The 21,404-nt window shown below is 48.2% G+C and overlaps 1 protein-coding gene across 1 annotated transcript in view; it reads right to left on the bottom strand.

The window, feature by feature from the left end:
• The window catches only part of PPP2R5A (protein phosphatase 2 regulatory subunit B'alpha), a 110,558-nt gene extending 90,157 nt beyond the window's left edge, over positions 1–20,401 (bottom strand). The window contains exon 1 of the mRNA XM_040430397.1: positions 19,996–20,401. Within this exon, the coding sequence (XP_040286331.1) occupies positions 19,996–20,143 (148 nt within the window). The 5' untranslated portion in view covers positions 20,144–20,401. The remainder of the gene's footprint in view (positions 1–19,995) is intronic.
• Positions 20,402–21,404: the final 1,003 nt, after the last annotated feature.

Genomic DNA, 21,404 nt, shown 5'->3' with positions numbered 1-21,404 from the left:
GGAATTCCGGAGATCGCTGAGTATAGAGTAGAAATGAATGGAGCGGCCGAGCACATGTGCGACCACACACTGTTCTTTTCAGGGGGACTGCAAGGGGTAGAGGGCCTCCATTCTCATGATTCGTGGGGGTCCCAGTGGTAGAAACCCCACCGATCTAACAGCCCACAAGATAAGGGATAATTTGTAACAACCAGAATACCCCTTTAAAGGCTGGACAGCCTCTTTAAATGGGTTGGCTACTTTCTATATAATGTATATTAGTTGCTGACTTTATGTCAAAGGGGTTCACCGGATATTGAGGACCTATCCTCAGGGTAGGTCATCTATATCAGATCGGCGGGGGTCCGACACCTGGCACCCCCCCTCTCCCCGATCAGCTGTATGAGGAGACAACACGTGCAGTGCTCTCTTCCTGCTCGCTGCTGCTTTGCCATAGACCGCATGTGCGTACTCATACAGCTGATCGGCCGGGGGTGCCGGGTGTCTGACCCCCGCTGATCTGATACTGATAACCTATCCTGAGGATATGTCATCAATATAGGAGAGCTCGGAGAACCCCTTTAAGGGTTCCTTTAAAGGAGACCTAAACCTTTGCAAAAACCAGGAAGGTGCAGCAGTGCTCCTCAGAGAGCTCTGTGCCTTTGGAATTCATCCGCTCTGCTCGGCTTTTCCACCATGGGGAATAAGGATCCAGGAAAAGCATAATGGGATCCGTACTCAGCAGGCAGCTGGAGCTGACGAAACCTGAAGACGCAGAACTCTATGAGAAGCACTGCGGCACCTTCCTGGTTTCAGCAAAGGTTTATGTCCCCCTTTAAAGGATAGGTCATCAATATGAGATCCACGGGGGTCTATCTCCTAGCATCCCCGCTGATCAGCCGTTCGAAAAGAGTGCAGTGTTTGTGCAAGCGCTGCGCTCCCTTCCCTCTTCACCTGCACGCCGCTGACAATGCAAGTGAATGGGACGGCGCTGTTGTAGGTACACTGCAATGTTAATGGCGTCCATGTAAACAGTGACCTGTACGGGGTACCGAGAGTAGGACCCCCGTTCTGATATTGATGACGTGAGGACACCGAGCCTCTGTTAGCAGCGATTGTCTCCACCTCCGGGGTGTAACGGTGATTAACATGTATAACGGCGCCAACCGGCAATGTCACACGTACTGTGACCTGCTAAGATCTGAGAGTCGGAGGTCTGCCAAAGTGTAAGGAGAGGAAGAAACATATGCAAAATGCAATCTGCTATTCCAGGGAAGAAGCTGTAATCGTGGACAGCCGGGCCCTTGTGCTGTGCCTATGTCAGAGCCCGACGGGTGTCCATGGCACTGTGGGCAGAATGGAAGACTGACATTTTTCACACAGGCCTTAATATTTTTAAAAAATATGCCTGGCTCTTAGTAATTTTAGGGTTTGAATGCCAGAAAAGAAACATGGCGTAGATGCCTGGTGTAATGCGTGCCAGTTTATCCAATTAACCCTTAGACGACAGCTGCTGTACATATATGACAGAAGTCGTTAGTTTAAATATGGCTCCCGCTATTTTAAGCAGCACACACCATAGCTAATGTTTTCGATCGGCGATAATGCCAATCGCAGACATTTAACCTCTCGGATGCAGTGGTCAAATGAGATCAGGGCACCTGAGCACAAAAAAAAAAAAAAAAAAAAAAAAAAAAAAAAAAAACAGAAGCATGTGCTCTTTGCCGATATTAGGGAAGGTGTTCCTAAAAAGTAATAGGCCCAAAAGGTACATTCACATGAACGTATGTATTTTGCCGTCCGCGAAACGAGGAGGACGTCAGTGTTGCAGCTGACTTCACTAACTTCAATGGAGTCAATGAATCGCATTTTGCGGGCAAATATAGAACATGTTCTATCTTTAGCGGAACGGACATAAAAAAGCCGGGCACGTCTGGTATCCTGTATATGACAAGGACTGCCCTGCCTGACTTATTCACACAAGATATTTAATCATTAAGATAGGAGACCAATCATGTAGGACGGCAGCACCCACCTTATATCCATTTCATTTCCACGTATGTATTTATTTCAAAATCAGGTCCAAAAAAAATGCCTCAAAACAGCCTTCTATTCATTTCAATGGGAAGCAGCACTTTTTTTTTTTTACATTTGTAAAAAGTGGAAAGATGCAGCGTGTCCTGTCTTGGGGAAGAATCAGCGCTGAATCTCCCATTAAAATGGAAAACGGCTCCAAGTAAGTCCTTTTTGTGTTTTCCATGCGTTTTTTGGGTGCAAATCTGCTTCAATTTGTTTAGAACCTATTGGTTAAAAAAATAAGCGCATCAAAATACCACATAAAAAAAAAAAAAGTCAAAAACAGCAGGAAAAAAAAAAGCACGTTTTTCAAAATCAGTCAAGTGAACTGGCCCTTAAAAGGGGTTGTCCAGGCTTTTTAATACTGATGACCTATCCTCAGGATAGGCCATCAATATCAGATCGGTGGGGGTCCGACAGCTGGCACCCCCACCGATCAGCTGTATGAGGAGACGGGCGCGCAGTGCACACATGCCATCTCCCATCTCTCTTCCTGCTCCATGTCTATGGCAAAGCAGCGGCAAACAGGAATCCACTCCAAGTGAAGATTGGCGATATGCAAGACAATCGTCGCTCATCACATTTTTCAGTGACTGAGGGCGATTTCTTATACCCCCTCCGGTCATTTACACAGGGAGACGTACTGCCGGCAAACATCTTATAACAAAACATCAGCCAATCCCTGTTTACATTGGACAATGATTGGGAATTAACATGCAAACCATATGGGGAGGGGAGCGCACTTATACTGTCACATTAAGCCTCATGCACACGTCCGTGAAACACGGACCGTGTGATACCGGCCTGGATTTCTTCTGACTGCAGGAGCGCACGGCGTCATGGGTTGCTATGACGCCGTGCGCTTCCTGCTGCTGCCGCAGTACAGTAATAGCAACCAATGACGCCGTGCGCTCCTGCACTCAGAAGAAATCCAGGCCGGTATCACACGGTCCGTGTTTCACGGACGTGTGCATGAGGCTTTGGCTTTTTTTGCGGGATCCGTCATGGATCTGCAAAAACGCTTCCATTACAATAATACAACCGCATGCATCCGTCATGAACGGATCCGGTTGTATTAGGGCTTATATAGCCAAGATAGATCCGTCATGAACTCCATTGAAAGTCAATGGGGGACGGATCAGTTTTCTATTGTGTCAGAGAAAACGGATTCGTCCCCATTGACTTACATTGTGTGTCAGGACGGATCCACCTTGCTCTGCACCACATTGCGGAGAGAAAAACGCTGAAATGGGGATGCAACCAAATGGAACGGAATTGACAATGAATGGGGACAAAACTGAAGCGTTTTCTTCCGCTATTGAGAACCTAGGACGGATCTCAATGGCGGAAATCAAAACGCTAGTGTGAAAGTAGCCTTAGGTACCCTAGCGTTATTCTTTTCCGGTATTGAGTGCACAGGGGCTCAATACCGGAAAAAAAACGCTTCTGATTTATCCTAATGCATTCTGAATGTAGAGCAATCCGTTCAGTATGCATCAGGACGTCTTCAGTTCAGTCCCTTTACAGTATTTGGCCGGAGGAAATACTGCAGCATGCTGCGGTATTTTCTCCAGCCGACATTCCGGCACACTTGCCGGAATGCCGCATCCGGCAATAATTCCCATTGAAATGTATTAATGCCGGATCCGGTATCAAGTGTTCCGGTTTCCCGTCTGCGCATGTGCAGACCTTTAAAAATGCGAAAAAATAAATAAATACCAGTTTTTCCAGATGACACTGGAGACGCCTCCAGAATTTCAATGTATTTGTCAGGTGGATCCGCCTCCGGATCAGTCTACAAATGATATCCGTCGCTGGAACTGCCTGCCGGATCCTCACGACGGAAGTGTGAAAGTCCCCTTATACAGTCAGCTGACACTCGCTATGGCCAGGCATTGGCCCAGGTAAAAGGACCATCACCATCCCGCTTAGATCTCCAGCAGTATAATAGAGTTGGCATTGTCTCAACTGCTCTCTAATGGCAGTGAGACGACTCTGCTCATCGTATCCCAATCTATACAGCCAAGCTGAAAGTGAACTACATAAAACAGGAAGCCCACCTATTGTGACTGCTCTAGTGGCCACCAAAGGATGGCCTGAACTATGGAAACCCCACTTAAAGGGCCTTTCAGACGAGCAATCAAAAACTAAAATTTCTGTAAGGAGGATTTTTGAAGTAGACTGACCGAGGATACCATCTGTGTGCGGTCCGTGTTTCATTGCACACCCATTCACTGGAATGGATGAGTCTTGTAGGAAAATCGGACCTAAATGGTGCAGGCACGTAAATTGGCCGACTGACTATAATGGGTCATTGATCAGTATGACAAACTCATTACTTCTAGGACGCAGTAGAAGTCGCTATAGCCAATGACTGAAGAGGTATAAGGGTGACCATGGGGGGGGGGGGGGGGGGGGGGGCGATGGTGGCTTCCCCAATTGGGCTACCACTATGTAGCAGAGCAAAGATCGGATAAGTAAAGGCCCCCACGATGTGGACGTCCAACACATTACAGCCCGGACTACCTAAGGCCCAATTCACATTTAGATGTTTTTATTTCTTGTACGCTAAAAACCTGTAAAAAATATGACTTCGGGATTAAAGTTCCCTATATCCATCACGTCGGCCAAAGGTCACAGAATATTTATTATATCATTTATATTATTTACCGCAGATTTATCATATTTCGGTGGTGGGAACACACAAACATGGCGCCGCTGATCAGAGAAGTGTGAATTCAACCTTTTGATCCCAATTTCCCCTCATGGCAGATTTCAACATGTTGTAAACAACAAGGCAGGGAGCAATACTGATCAGGCGCTTGTTAACCTCCTCCTCACACTGGTAATCAGCGCTGCGCGGTCGGCTTATCTCACTGCCCACAGTGATCTGTGCAGATTACTGGTTGTTATCACAGACGCTGCACGTCTTCACCTCCCGACGCGGGGTTTCTGACCTTATCTGGGGAGATCACAGACCGGCTTTACAGGTTGCACCCCGTCAGAGATGATATCACAAAACGCTAACGAACATGCAGGCCCAAAAGGTCTGTACAAAAGCTCACTCCCAGTAATACACTGTGTAGGTCGTACTAGGTTTTTTCTGGGAGAGTAAAAATGCTCCACTTACTATTTTTGTGGAGTCATTTTAGCCGAGAACGAAAAAGTTACAGTAATTCAAATAAATAAGATGTAGGCCAAGTGTAAAATATGCAGGAAAACCATTAACCCAAATAAAGGGGTCCTCTCACGTCAGCAAATTACATTTACCATGTAAAGAAAGTGTTAATACAAGGCACTTACTAATGTATTGTGATTGTCCATATTGCTTCCTTTGCCGTTTGGATTCATTTTTTCATACACTGCTCGTTTCCAGGGGTTACGACCACCATGAAATCCGGCAGCGCTGGTCCTGCTTGCACATGCACACTATAGAAAAAAGTACCAACCTATGCGCTCCCACAGTCGCGGCCACCAGAGAGGCCTATTGTGTGCAAGCACGACCACCACTCATAGATTGCTCGTTTCTAGGGGTTACGGCCACCCTGCAATCAGTGGTGGTCGTGCTTGCACACAATAGGAAAAAGTGCCAACCTCTGCACTCCCACAGTCCTGGCCACCTAAGAGGATGGCACTTTTTCCTATTGTGTGCAAGCACGACCACCACTGATTGCTCGTTTCTAGGGGTTACGGCCACCCTGCAATCAGTGGTGGTTGTGCTTGCACACAATAGGCCTCTCTAGTGGCCGGGACTGTGGGAGCGCATAGGTTGGTACTTTTTTCTATATAGTGTGCAAGCAGGACCAGCGCTGCCAGATTTCATGGTGGTCGTAACCCCTAGAAACAAGCAGTGTATGAAAAACATTAATCCAGCCAGCAAAGGAGGCAATATGGACAATCGCAATACATTAGTAAGTGCCTTGTATTAACACCTTCTCTACATGATAAATGGCGTTTGCTGAACGGAGAGGACTCCTTAAGCAGTAACAAGCCGATCATTGTGAACAGCAGCGAGTTCCCGCGTAGACATCGTAATTCTATCTGCGATGCATTTTTGGGAGAAAGCTCACAGGAAAACAAGTCTATCAGCAGAGAAATCTCGCCAGTTTTCTCCATGTTCTTGGCAGGCGGCGACCGCTCTAAATACTGTAAACCTGCTGGATCCGTTGCAGACCAATCGCGGCCAAGGAGCAGGAAAATCAAGATAGAGAAATGTTTGAAATCTTAACAAGACTAATATTCCTGTTCACAGAGAACATCCAAAAAATTCCTATCTAATAAACTGTGAATTAGGGACGGACGGATCCCAGGAGACCAGTACAGAAATTTACTACGAACTTAACTTTTTACCAAAGTGAAAACATAAAATCACACAAGACGTTTCGCTATGGATGTGACATGAAATTTACTGTAAAAAATTTAAATAAAAAAAAATGCATAAAAAATAAATAAATCAACTAAACAAAAACTGCATGTGTGAATTCAGTTAAGGCTACTTTCACACTAGCGTTGTTTGAATCCGGCGTTCAATTCCGACACCGGAACTGCCCGCCGGATCCGGAAAAACGTGTGAAAACGGATTACATTTTAATCCTGATCAGGATTTTGATCACAATGAAAAAATGCATTGGAAAAAACGGATCCGCCATTTATGGACTTTAACTTTTTTTTCACATTTTTCGGGTTTAACATGCAAAAGCCGGATCACGTTTGACTGAACACACAGCGCCAGATCCGGCGTTAATGCAAGTCAATGGGAAAAAGACCGGATCCGGCGTTCAGTCAAAGTGTTCAGGATTTTTGTCCGGAGGTAAAAATACAACATGCTACGTTTTTCTGAAAAGCCTGATCAGTCAAAATGACTGAACTGAAGACATCCTGATGCATCCTGAACGGATTACTCTCCATTCAGAATGCATTAGGATAAAACTGATCAGTTCTTTTCCGGATTTGAGCCCCTAGGACGAAACTCAGCGCCGGAAAAGAAAAACGCTAGTGTGAAAGTAGCCTTAGCCCTTTCACATGGGTTTAAAGGAAAGACGTCATTAGATACCTTGATAGAAACCCATCTGCCATGGGACGTGTCCGCTGATTACCACATGAAGTCTTGCAGAGGAGCGCTCGGCACATGCGCAGTAGAATGCTGGAGATTGCCGAGCAAATGTACAGTCTGCAGACAAGTACTGCGCATGTGCCGAACACGCTGCTAAGAGACTTTAGAGCCAGGTGAGAGTACACCTTCCCTACTTGGACCCATCAGTCCAATTCAGTGGGGGCGTGAACATCAAGGCAAGTGATCGGAGCCTCCGGGCGCAGCGTGCAGCGGTTTTGTGTCCGGTCACAAACCGGAACGCAATGCATCCTGATCTGTTTTGTTCCCCGTTGACAATGCATGGGGACAAAACTGAAGCGCTTTGCTCCGGTTTTTAAGATCTTCTGCCGGATCCAAAAACCGCAATACAAAGTGCAGATGAGAGTAGCCTTATATGTTTTTTCCCGCACATTAATTGGCCATGCAGCACGCTACTGAACCCTGTAAACCCAGCCATAGACAAGAAACTTATCAATTGCACTATTTTCAATTTTTGCTACGATTCCGCCTTTTGCCTGAAGGTCACATGCCCAGAACCATGCATTGCTTAGAGATGCAACAATCGGCAGCACCTTTACACCGCCAGATAATTGCCAACAAGCGTTCATATGAAGGCTTGTTAGCCGATCATCTGGCCCTTAACTAGAAAATGAGGCCTAAATGAGCTGTCTCAGCACACAAAGAACTTTTATAATGTGAACGTCTCCCGAAATTCCCAGTAAACGGCTGATTTCGCTGGTGAAGCTGCTGTCGGAGTCTCATTTCCCCCGCACCGTCCACTACAAGGCTATACGTAACAAACAGCTGGGCCAGGTCCAACAGAGCAAGGCATGTTGCTTGTGATCTGCTCTGGGACATAGAGAGGGTCCTGGGAAAAAAACACTATGGCCATTTACATTGAAAACCTAGAAATCCCTAAGTCTACAGGAACGTACAGTACGGACACTAAATGGTGTAAACGCCCGGGTAGGTATGTTACCATTCAATGGGTTTATCCGTACAATGGAAGCGGCATCTCCAGATAATGAAGGTCACGACGGGTCAGGCAACTGCCAGCTAAGGACGGCCATATCTAGGATACCAGCACAACAGAGGAGCAGGGAGGGGATGGGGGAGACAGGAGAGACCAGCAAACCAGTTCCTTCAAACTTTAAAAACCAGCAGACGGAAAATTAATCCGCACACTGCGGGAAAACATCTGAGAGATGCGGTGCAATCTTTATCTTTATTGCATCATCGGTGTACTCCTTTTTTCGGCAGATTTCAAGCTTTGCCCTGCGGAAACTGCTGCGACTTTGCTGCAAAATCCACAGCAGATTTATTTTTATTTTTTATCACCTGTGGATGTATAGACAAAATACTGCAGAAAAGGGGTCTGCCCCGGGTCTCTCCAGGAGCTGGGGAGCGAGGCTGTCCTCACACGCTGCGGATTGTGCTGCAGAAATCCTTCACTAAAAATCTGTTCCATTTATTTGAGGGGGGGCGGCAAGTATGTGGATTTCTGCAAGCTCCATTAAGGTGAATGGAACTGAATTTTAGTAGCGGAAATTTCTGCAAGTCAGTCCACAGCGTGCGAGTCCACCCTTACGGGTTACAGTGTGCGCCCTTACGGGTTAAAGACCATGGCAGTAGCCATTTAAACTTCTCTAAGAACCAGTAGGACTCATAGCTCAGCAATAAGATGGTTACTAGAGATCAATCAAAATCAACCCAAAAAGTTAGGGCTCGGGAACGTGTGCTGCCCATTGCCGTATTTCGGACCGCATTTGCGGATCCACCATACACTGTGGAACGGAGGGATCGCGGACCCACGGTCGGTGCCCATGCATTTCGGACTGCAGTTTGCGGTCCACAGCACAGACACGGGCTTCACACGGTCGTATGAACGAGCCCTTAGGCAACATGGCTCCTGGGAGACGTCCACAGCCCTTGGTAGGGAAATGCGGCCTGTTCATACGGAGTGGCAGCGGTGACAATACGCCTGACGCCTTCTTTAAAGTGTAACTGTCTTTTTTTTTGTGTAATATGTAGGGACAGTGATACTGACCATTTTTGTAATATACTTTAACAACTAAAATCGTACATTTCTATTAGAAAAATAGCTCTAAAGTGACCCTTTTTGAGCCTTATGTAAGCAGAAGACAGAGGAGCCTTACTTAAGGCTCAAAATTGGTCACTTTAGAGCTATTTTTCTTACAGAAATGTATGATTTTAGTAATTAAGTATATTACAAAAATGGTCAGTATCACTGCCCCTACATATTACACAAAAAAATACATGACAGTTAGGCCCCTTTCACACGGGCGAGAATTCCGCACGGGTGCAATGAGTGATGCGAACGCATTGCACCCGCACTGAATCCTGACCCATTCATTTCAATGGGGGTGTGCAGATGAGCGGTGATTTTCACACATCACTTGTGCGTTGCGTGAAAATCGCAGCATGTTCTATATTCTGCGATTTTCACGCAACGCAGTCCCCATAGAAGTGAATGGGGCTGCGTGAAAATCGCATCAGCAAGCAAGTGCGGATGCAATGCGCTTTTCACGGATGGTTGCTAAGAGATGTTGTTTGTAAACCTTCAGTTTTTTATCACGCGCGTGCAAAACTGAACACGATCGCATACTAAACTGACTGAACTTGCTTGTGAAATAGTGCGAGTTTTCCTGAACGCATCCGGACATAATCCGCTCATCTGCAAGGGGCCTTACACTTTAAATGAGGCCACATGTGAGGACACACAAACCCCTGTACTACACGTGGCACATAGCTGTAAAAGTGGCGTGTAATTCCACACACAGCGCACGGATGCGAGTGGCGATGGGTTTGTCAAAACTCAGGAACTGTTCTGCTCCATCAAGCCTGTCTGCGATTACAGGGGCCCTGGGGGCCCAATCTCACACTGATGACCACCTGCATCTTCACTGCCTGCCCAATAAAAGGGCTAGGTATGGCGTGAAGTTGTATAAGGCCTGTGAAAGTGTATCCGGGTATACACTGCGCTTTCGTATTTACGAGGGAAAAGATTCAAAAATTGAGCCACTCGATTGTCCCCCGGTTCTGAGTATAAGTGGGAAGATAGTATGGGATTTAGTCCACCCCCTGCGGGACCACGGATACCATCTGTATTTGGACAGCTTTTACAATAGTGTCCCTTTCCTGAAGTGCCTTGCTGCCAGAGGCATAGGCACACGTGGCACAATTAGACTAAATCAAAAAGGGCTCCCTAAATCCTTTAGGCCTCTTTCAGACGGGCGTTGCGGGAAAATGTGCGGGTGCGTTACGGGAACACCCAGAAGTTCGCACTTGGGATCGGTGTTCTGTAGATTGTATTATTTTCCCTTATAACATGGTTTTTTACACCATGTCCCATTTGAAGCCCCCCTGATGCACCCCTAGAGTAGAAACTCCAAAAAAGTGGCCCCATTTTAGAAACTACGGGATAGGGTGGCAGTATTGTTGGTACTAGTTTAGGGTACATATGATTTTTGGTTGCTCTATATTAGGCCCCTTTCACACGAGCGAGTATTCCGCGCGGATGCGATGCGGGAGGTGAACGCATTGCACCCGCACTGAATACTGACCCATTCATTTCTATGGGGCTGTTCACATGAGCTGTGATTTTCACGCATCACTTGTGCGTTGCGTGAAAATCGCAGCATGCTCCTCTTTGTGCGTTTTTCACGCAACGCAGGCCCCATAGAAGTGAATAGGATTGCGTGAAAATCGCAAGCATCCGCAAGCAAGTGAGGATGCGGGATGGAGACCCGATCATTATTATTTTCTCTTATAACATGGTTATAAGGGAAAATAATAGCATTCTGAATACAGAATGCATAGTAAAATAGCGCTGGAGGGGTAAAATTAAATAAATAATAATAATTTAACTCACCTTAGTCCACTTGATCGCGATGCCGACATCTCCTTCTGTCTCCTTTGCTGAACAGGACCTGTGGTGAGCATTCATTACAGGTAAAGGACCTGTGGTGACTTCACTCCGGTCATCACATGATCCATCACCATGGTAAAAGATCATGTAATGGATCATGTGATGACCGGAGTGACGTCACCAAAGGTCCTTTACCTGTGATGAATGCTCACCACAGGTCCTGTTCAGCAAAGGAGACAGAAGAGATGCCGGCTGCGCGAGCAAGTGGATTAAGGCGAGTTCAAAAAATTTTTTTAACCCCTCCAGCCCTATTGTACTATGCATTCTGTATTCAGAATGCTATTATTTTCCCTTATAACCATGTTATAAGGGAAAATAATAATGATCGGGTCTCCATCCCGATCGTCTCCTAGCAACCGTGCATGAAAATCGCACCGCATCCGCACTTGCTTGCGGATGCTTGCGATTTTCACGCAACCCCATTCACTTCTATGGGGCCTGCGTTGCCTGAAAAACGCAGAATATACAAGTGATGCGTGAAAATCACCGCTCATGTGAACAGCCCCATAGAAATGAATGGGTCGGTATTCAGTGCGGGTGCAATGCGTTCAACTCACGCATTGCATCCGCGCAGAATACTCGCCCGTGTGAAAGGGGCCTTATAGACCAGACGGTGCGTTGTGGGTAAAGCAGGGCTGTTTCCTCAGAAAATTTGATGTTGCTAAAATACAATGACAAACGGGATGTTCTTGTGTTAACTACCATCCATGGTGATCAGTCCGAGGAACCACAGAGCAGAACACCAAGCCTGTGTGTATCCAGGATTACAACCAGTTCATGGGCGGAGTGGAAATTTCAGACCAGGTACTACAGCCCGACAGTGCCTTAAAGGGGTTGTCTGGGTTCAGAGCTGAACCCGGACATAACCATAATTTCACGCAGGAAGCCCCCTGATGTTAGCATCAGAGCATTTCATGCTCCGATGCTCTCCTTTGCCCTGCGAAGGATCGCACACGCAGGGCACGGGCTCTTATTTACCATACCACACTGCCTGGCGGAGGCTTCCGCCCAGCAGAGTGTTCGGTGACGTCACCGTCTCTGATGGGCGGGCTTTAGCGCTGCCCTAGTCGTTTTACAGGCTAGGGCAGCGCTAAGCCCCGCCCATCAGTGCTGGTACGTCATTGGCACTTCAGAAAATGCCTTTGCCCTGCGCGATTTAGTACAAGGCAAAGGAGAGCATCGGAGCAGCTCCTGTCAGGGGGGGCTGCCGGGGTGAAAATGGGCATATGTCCGGGTTCAGCTCTGAACCTGGACAACTCCTTTAAAAAAAATCTAAGGTGTGATACAAAAGATTAGCTGTGTACCTAACCCAAGTGTCACTATATAATGCCTTTGTCATCCATAGAACAGCTGGTTATGGGGGGACCTTCCTGGAATTTCAAGAAAAATAAAAATAAATTTAGATTTTTGGAGTTCAGGAAGGAGAGGGCAGTATTTCAGTCAGCAGTGCTTCTGGGGTCTCAAGAATAATACATGGGCAGCATTTCCCTGGAGGACTCCCCTCTTGGTCCTGAAGGTAAAAACTAGCTTGGTCTTGAAGGGGTTAATGGTGCTCTGTAGCTGCACCAAACAGCTGATCGGCGGGCACGCCAGACCCCCACGGCTCAGCTAGTAATGGCCTATCCTGAGGATAGGACTCACTTAAAGTCTGGACGATTCCTTTAGTCTAATTTCACACAAACGGGTTTTCTGTCCGGATGTGTTCCTTTTTACACAGGACGCCATCTGGCCTGAACACCGACCCATCCATCTCAGGGGTGTACAACCATCTGCCCATCCAGGAAAGACCTCAGCATGTTCCATCTTCATCCGCTTTTCAGGCAGGACTGGCGAATTGGTCAGCAAAAACACACAATCTGACAGCACATACATGGCATCTGGATGCAGTCCGCTTTAGGGAGCATTCACACGACCGTAAGTGTCTTGCGGTCCGCAAATTGCGGATCCACAAAATACGATACCGGCCACGTGCGTTCCGCATTTTGCGGACCGCACATGGCCGGCGCTATATAGAGAATGCCTATTCTTGTCCGCAACTGCGGACAAGAATAGAAATGCTCTATCTTTTTTGCGGGGCCACGGAACGGAACAGATGTGGACAGCACATGGTGTGCTGTCCGCATCTTTTTCGGCCCCATTGAAATGAATGGGTCCGCACCCGTTCTGCAAATTTGCGGAACGGATACGGATCCATTTATACGGTCGTGTGAATGCTCCCTAAAGGTCCATTCACACGCCCGTGTGAGTTTTGCGGACCGCACTTAATAGAAAATGCCTAATCTTGTCCGCAATTGCAGACAAGAATAGGACATGTTTGTTTGTTTTTTTCGGGAACGGAATTGTGGACCCGGAAGTGCGGATCCGCAATTCCGGATCCGGCCAGCACATCGTGCGGCCCCATAGAAATGAATGAGTCCGCAATTCCGTTCCGTAAATTGCAGAACGAAATTGTGGACGTGTGAATGGAGCTTAAAACTGATGGTTGTGAGGAGATGCTGGGTGTTAGGGCTCATACACATGAGCGTCGGCTGTTTTGCAGACCGCAAATTGCAGATCCGCAAAACACAGATACCGGCATTCCACGTTTTGCGGAACAGCCGGCCCCTAATAGAACAGTCCTATCCTTGATTGTAATGCGGACAAGAATAGGACATGTTCTATATTTTTGCAGAACGGCAGACATACGGACATAGAATGCACACAGTCATTTTCCGTTATTTGCGGCCCTATTGAAGTGAATGGTTCTGCATACAGCCCGCAAAACAAACGGAACGGACATGGGAAAAAAATACATTTGTTTGCATGGGCCCCTAGGCCCCTTTCACAAGTTTTCCGCGCGGGTGCAATGCGTGATGTGAATGCATTGCACCCATTCATTTCAATGTGTGTGTACATGAGCGTTGTTTTTCACGCATCAGTTCTGCGGTGCATGAAAATCGCAGCATGTTCTATATTCTGCGTTTTTCACGCAGCCCTGGCCCCATAGAAGTTAATGGGGCTGCGTGAAAAACGCATTGCATCTGCAAGCAAGTGCGGAAGCGATTGTCACAGATGTTGCTAGATGTTGTGAAAAACGCATTAAAAAGCATTGCACCCGCGCAGAAAAAAAAAACTGAACAGCAGAAAGCAATCGCAGACAAAACTGACTGAACTTGCTTGCAGAATCGCACGATTTTCCCGGAACGCACCCGCAACACATCCGGACCTAATCCGCGACGTTCGTCTTCAAGGGGCCTTATTCTGAGTAAAAACTGGTATAAAATGGATGCAATGCCGATGAAAAAACTAACACTAAATGCAACCACAGACAAAACTGGTTCAACTTGCATGCCAAGCCATCCGTTTTTCACTGCGTATCGCTCATGTGAACTAGGCCTTAAAGGGGTCCTCTCACTTCAGCAACTGGCATTCATTATGTAGCTACAGTTAATACAAGGCACTTACTAACATTGTTATCATCCATATTGCGTCCTTTGCTGGCTGGATTCATTTTCCCATCACATTTTACACCACTTGTATCCATGGTTACGACCATCCTGCAATCCAACAGTGGTGGTCGTACTGGCATACTCTAGGAAAAAGCGCCAGCCTCACTAGTGTTCAGGACCATGGAGGGGCACATAGGCTGGTGCTTTTTCCTATAGTGTGAACGCACGGCCACCGCCGCTGGATTGGTGGGTGGTCGTAACCGTGGAAACGAGCAGTGTGTATTGTGATGAAAAAAGGTGTCCAGCCAGCAAAGTCCGCATTACGGACAAGGATATTACTGTTCTATGAAAGGCCAGCTGTTCCGTAAAATACGAATGCACACGGATGTCATCCGTATTTTTTGCAGATCTGTTTTTTGTGGACAGCAAAATACATACGGCTGTGTGCATGAGGCCTTAAGGTGACCATACATATATAAGATTAAAGCCATCTGGAATGGAGATCGCAGACGTGACTCGTCTGCCGAAAATGTGATCCGCCATGCTGGAAAACTTCAGCCGTTCACTTGCCATTGTGCTCAAGCATCAGGGAGTCTATTTAAAAAAAAAAAAAAAACTAACACGCTCCCTGGTCGGGCAGTTTAGTAGGTGATCAATCGCACGAACAATCCCATGGACAGCTGATTGGCTGCATTATCTCAGATGTACGGCCAGCTTGATTGCGGCAGTACAGGAGGTTCACCCTGCCCGCACTAGACAACCACCCAAAGTTATCACCAAAAGGCCTCATGCACACGACCGTTGTTTCGTTTTTCGTGATTTTCTGCGGACCCATTGACTTTCAATGGGTCCGTTGAAAACTCGGATAATGCACCGTTTGTCATCCGCGTCCGTGATCCGTGTTTCCAGTCCGTCAAAAAAATATGACCTGTCCTATTTTTTTTCCACGGACAACGGTTCACGGACCGATTCAAGTCAATGGGTCCGTGAAAAAACACGGAGGCACACAAGATTGTCATCCGCGTCCGTGACCGTTTTTTTCCTATCATTTGCAAGGCAAACTTGACAGATTTTTTTTTTCACTTTTCATGTCTGGTGATCCTCCAAAAATCAAGGAAGACACACGGAAACAAATCACGGAACAACGGAACCCCATTTTGTGGACCGTGAAAAAATACTGTCGTGTGCATGAGGCCAAAGACAGATTGGCCGATCACTGACAGCTATCAGCATATCCACAAAACACCCCGGGGCCTAGAAAAACTCATTCGTGTAAGCTAATTAAGATTATCATCAAGATAGCAGAAGGCTGGGGGGTATGCACTGGGTTCACACCTAGGTGCCGGTCATGTCTGACAGCAGGCGGTCTCAGCTGACCTCCAGGTCCCCGTCACCTACCTCCATCTCCCAGAACGAGCTCTGACCTTGCAGTAAAGGTGCCCGCGCAGCAGCTATCCCTCCTCCACCCATACACAGACTGTGCAGCCGAGCATGCAGGTGTGCTCAATGGGGAGACGCTGCCTTCACTGTTGGATGTGGCCGGTGGCCAGATGTGCAGCTCCTCAGCCGTGCACAGAAAAGGGGCGCTGGTGGTCAGCAAAGACCATGTCAAGGGGCCAGGACTACCGCCTGCAGACACAAGGGTCCAGCCCCGATCACACAAAGGTATTACAGCCTATATTCTGCTAGGAGGGAAATGGTTTTCCATGGAAATGATTTACATTGAAAGGAAAATCTGTCATCTGTCCACAAGAGCGATCCTCGGAGAACAAACACTATAGTGTGAACAGTAACCAACGGCCACGTCCTCCTGCCTGACCACATGTGATGGCAAGCTGTGGATCTGAAATGTCTGAGCAGATCATTTCCTCCAAATGTGACTTGGGTTTTGTTGTAGCATGCATCGTACGGCACAGAGATCTTAGGACATCCGGTCGGAGCACGCGCTTTCACACCAGCGAGTCCCATGCAACTGACTGGCAGCGTGTGTCAGGGAGAGCATCCGTCCTGACCTCCCAGCGCTGCCGGGGTCGTATAGCATTATACTGATCTATGACGCTATGTAACCCTTTACAGTTCTGGAATGAATTGGATAACACTGACATGATGCTGTCAGTGTTATACAATACATTCCAGACCTCTAAGGGTTATCTAGCATCATAAATCAATATAATGCTATACGACCTTGTGTGTGCCATGACCTGAGCTCACAGCGGCAGCCATCCCTAGGATTCTGTCAGTTTGGGTCGGGCCATGACGTATGCCATGTGTGAATTCAGGCTAAAGTGCACAATATTTGTGATATTCTTACTGACTTCTATGGAGAGAGAAAAAAAATAATAATGTAGCACTAAATTTAAGGGGTATTCCGGTAACAAGGTCATTGAAAACGGATGTATTTGTTTTGTTTTTGTGGGGTTTTTTTTTTAACACAAAACCCAACCGCTGCAGCGCCCTCAGTATACATAATGCCGCCCCATAATGCCTCAGTATACCCAAGTGCCCCAGCATACATAATACCCTGCCCCATATTGCAAAGATTTTTAATTTTTAAAGAAAAAAATAAAAAATACTCACCTCCCCACTTGCACCCAAGGGAACATTTTCTCAGCGCTGGAGGCAGCAGGACCCGACGCTCCCTGTGTGATCATGTGACATCACGTCTCCGGGAGCGTCAGGTCCTGCTGCCTCCAGTGCTGAGAAAGTGCTCCCTTGGGTGCATATGGTGAGGTGTTTTTATTAATTTTTTTTCAGTTTTTTTTATTTATTTAAAGGGGTTGTCCTACCATAGACAATGGGGGAATATCGCTAGGATATGCCCCCATTGTCTTATAGGTGAGGGTCCATTCGTTGGGACGCACAACTATATTGAGAACGGAGCCCTGCAAGGTGGTGGCTGGAGGACTCCGATACGGGCACCACCAAGCTGGCTCCCCATAGAAGTGAATGGGAGCGTACTGCGCATGCGCGGCCCCCGTTCCCATTAGTTTCTATGGGGCCGACGGAAATAGTCGAGCCAGTGCTCGGCTATTTTCGCCGGCCCCATAGAAAATGAATGGAGGGCGGCTGTGCATGCTCAGTGCGCCCTCCTTTACTTGTGGGGCTCCGCTCTCTATATAGGTGCGGGTCCCAGTGGTGGGACCCGCACCTATAAGACAATGGGGGCATATCCTAGCGATATGCCCCCATTGTCCACGATGAGACAACCCCTTTAACCCCTGAAAGGCCCTTTTTTAACACAGTATACCCTTTTTAAATAGCCGTTAGATGGGCACACTCCTATCTATACGGCTGCTAAAAACAGGCCCATTGATTCCAGTGGGGTCTGGCTGTGAAAAGGGCCAAAAATATAGTTGTTTGTTTGTTTTTCTGCCGCTATCCACTGGCCATTAAGAAAAGCGGGCGTGTGAACAGCCCCATAGATTGGTTCTGAAAACATCCGTGTGAGGGCCATTACAAAAATGGCCGTTATTCACCGATGTGCGAATGCAGGTGCTGTTCAAATCCTTATGTCCGCCATGCAAATTACAAAACATGCCCTATTCCCGTCCTTCGGACTCATGCCCACGACCGCTGGCTGTTTTGCGGTCCGCAAATTGTGGATCCACAAAACACGGATACCGGCTGTGTGCATTCAGCATTTTGCGGAAAGGAACGTCTGGCCCCTAATAGAACTATCCTTGTCCGTGACGCGGACAACAATAGGACATGTTCTATTTTTGGGCGGACGGGCCATGCGGACATACGAACACGGAATGCTCAGAGTAAACGCGTTTGTTTTTTTATTCAGGCCCATTGAAGTGAATGGATCCGCATACAGGCCACAAAAAAAACTGAACGGACAAGAAAAAAAAAATAATAATCCGTTTGAGCCCTTATTGGGGCCAAGAAATGTCATTTGTAGTGATCGGAGTGAGAAAAACGCGAAGTGCACACAGAAGGTGTCCGTATTTTGCGGATATGGCGCAATACGGACGTGGTCGAGGCCTTAGACTGTTGGGGGGGGCACCAACGATCACAAGGCTGGGGTCCTGCATCCGACGATCCGCCTCACTGCACACAGCGAATGGGGCGGTGGTCCAGCGGGATCCCTGCAAGTCCATTCTCAGCCTACGGGCTGAGGAGGATAGCGGCGCGCTGTACACTATCTACATCAGACACTGAATATAGCGGCTCCATGCAAGGGAGGGGGGGGGGGGGGGGGGACACTACTAGTCAAAAGATCTTCATTAAACCTAAAATAAATTTGTAATTTTTTGCGAGAATGAACTCCAATAATGTCATCAGGAAGGCGACCCTGCAGCTGGGTTCACACCTGAGCGTATTCGATCAGCGCTTTTTACAGGCGTTTTTATCGGGCGTTTTTGAGGCGTATTTTAGGGAGTTTTTGTATTTTAGAAGCGAGCGTAGTACGCGCGTTTGTGTGATTAATCCAATGGAAAACTGCCACAATACGCCCCAAAGAAGCTGTAAAACGCTCAGGTGAGAACCATGCCCATAGGGAAACATTGGTTTTTGCCTGTTGAGCGTTTTACAGCGCGTAGGAACGCGCTGTAAAACGCTCAGGTGTGAACCTAGCCACAGAGGCGACATCATCACATCTCTCCTTTTCTAGTATCGGACGTCTCTGTAGGGTTTTTACTACGGGGCAGCAATCAGTTCAGCGCTCTCAGGATTACTACGCATTATAGCGGTTTATTTATATGAATGGGGCCTCATGCACACGCCCGTTGTTTTGGTCCGCATCCGAGCCACCAAACGGCGGCTCGGATGCGGAACCATTCACTTCAATGGGGCCGCAAAAGATGCGGACAGCACTCCGTGTGCCGTCCACATCCGTGGCGCCGTTCCGTGGTCCCGCTAAAAAAAATATAACGTGTCCTACCTCTTGTCCGCGCTTTGCAGACAAGAATAAGCATTTATATTGCTGGCGCCCGTTCCGTTAATTGCGGAAGGCAACACGGTTGTGTGCATGAAAAAGCAAAAGCTTCAAAAGAGTATTATTTATACTTCACGAATAACCTTTTGACTAAGGGCTCGTGCCCACGACCGTGTGCTGGCCGGGCCCGTGCTGCGGACCACAAATTGCGGTCCGCAATGCACGGGCACCGACCGTGGGGCAGCCGCATGCAGATCGCAGAACCATTCACTTGAAAAACCTTTTCATTTACCGAGCACCTTCATAAAAAGGGAGTGTGACCCCCCCCAACAGGTGTCAAAGGGCTGCACTTCTCAAACACACCGGCAGGGGGCTCCCTGCATTCCACAAGTCGGGCAGCTAGCTGCACTTCCACACACAGGCCAATAGGGTGCGCTGTGCCCACCGCCCCTCCTCCTCCTCTGCCCCAGCAGGGGGCGCACTTCTGTAGAGCGCACACCACAGGTGTCAGAAAACGGGCTGCCCCCAGGCCGACAGGGGGCGCACTCCTGAGGAGCCCCCCTCCTCACATGGGCGACACATGACGGCTTACCTTTGAGCTGGGGGAGCGGGGACAGCTCCACCAGGGGCCCCTGCCCGTGGAACTGGGACGAGCCCTGCGACCGTTTCTGCCTCTGCGCCTTTCTCACCGACTTCCGCGTGAAACCGTCCACTTTCTCGGCGGCAGAGATCGCCGACATGTCGAAAGCGCCCAACTCTGAGTAAATCCGGGTGTGCGTTGCCCGCGGGTAACCGGCCTCATGTAACTCCTGCGGCCCCCCCACCTCTAGCTCCTCTCAGTCGGACTTCTCCCCGTCATCTTCTCCGGCGGCAGCGGCGGGGGGGGTAACTTTTGACTTCACAGCGCCGGCTCCATGCGGGATAAGTAGAGAAGCCGGGGAAGAAATCTGTGGCGGTAAGTCGGTAACTGCTGCCCGCACCGAGTGCTAGAGTGGGGGCGGGGGGGGTGAAAGATGACTGACGGCTCGGGCAGCCAATGGGAACGCGGGGAGAGCCGTGACGCGCGCGTGGCATTAACCTCTCTCCGCCAGACGGGGGCAGCTGAGCGCTGCGAAAGGCCGGGGGCGGGACGTTCAGATTGACGTCGCATTAGAAACAAACTATTGAAGAAATCCATCGCTGGGAGACGGAAAGCTGCGCGTTGCCATGGGGATGAGGACGGCGCTCTGACGGGCGGGCGCCTCAGCCAATGAATGAGCCAGTTGTCAGCGGATCGACCAATGAAACGCGTCCGATCGGTTCTGCGGGAGATCAATAAGTGTTTGTTGAAAAGTTAGACAGGGAGAGCAGCACGTGTGGCGGAGCTGTCAGCAAATGTACGGAGTGCCCGTAATGACACGTCTGTGCGCACGTTATTGGTTATCAGGGGAAGTATTTTGTATTTGAACATTGGTTGCATCCATGGTAACCTATGACCCTGCTTATTTTTCATTAAAAGTAGATGAAATTGATCGATGGTGGCAGGGCCGCGCCACCAATGAGGCCAGGTGAGGCGATCGCCTCAGGCAGCACCAGGTAGGGGCAAGAGGGGGGCAGCCGAAGGGAAGGGGTTAGGTTAAGAAATTGGCATGGGGGGAGGGGCTCCATTTCAGTTTTCGCCTCAGGCAGCAGAAAGGCCCCTGGATGGTGGTCGCACCAATGGGAGTGGTGGCCACATGACCTGAGAGAGAAATGTCACTGGGAATCGTGGTGAGAGCGGTCGCGGCAACCTGCGGGTTACGACGACACCGCATTGGTTGCCGCGTATTGTTGGCGATGTTGCGATCTCATGTCGCCTCTCCATTGCGGCATATTGCACAAGATTGCTCCCCAAAATCACGTGAGAGAAGTATAAAATAATTTTATGCCGTGTCGTATAATAGAAAAAGATTCATGCAAAAAAACGGTGCTTTATTTATTTATTTATTTATTTATTTTTACGTTCAGTTTAGGGCCGGAAAA

This window comes from Bufo bufo, chromosome 4, assembly GCF_905171765.1.
Source record: "Bufo bufo chromosome 4, aBufBuf1.1, whole genome shotgun sequence".
Classification (NCBI taxonomy): Eukaryota; Metazoa; Chordata; class Amphibia; order Anura; family Bufonidae; genus Bufo; species Bufo bufo.
This window is presented reverse-complemented; position numbering and strand designations above follow the sequence as displayed.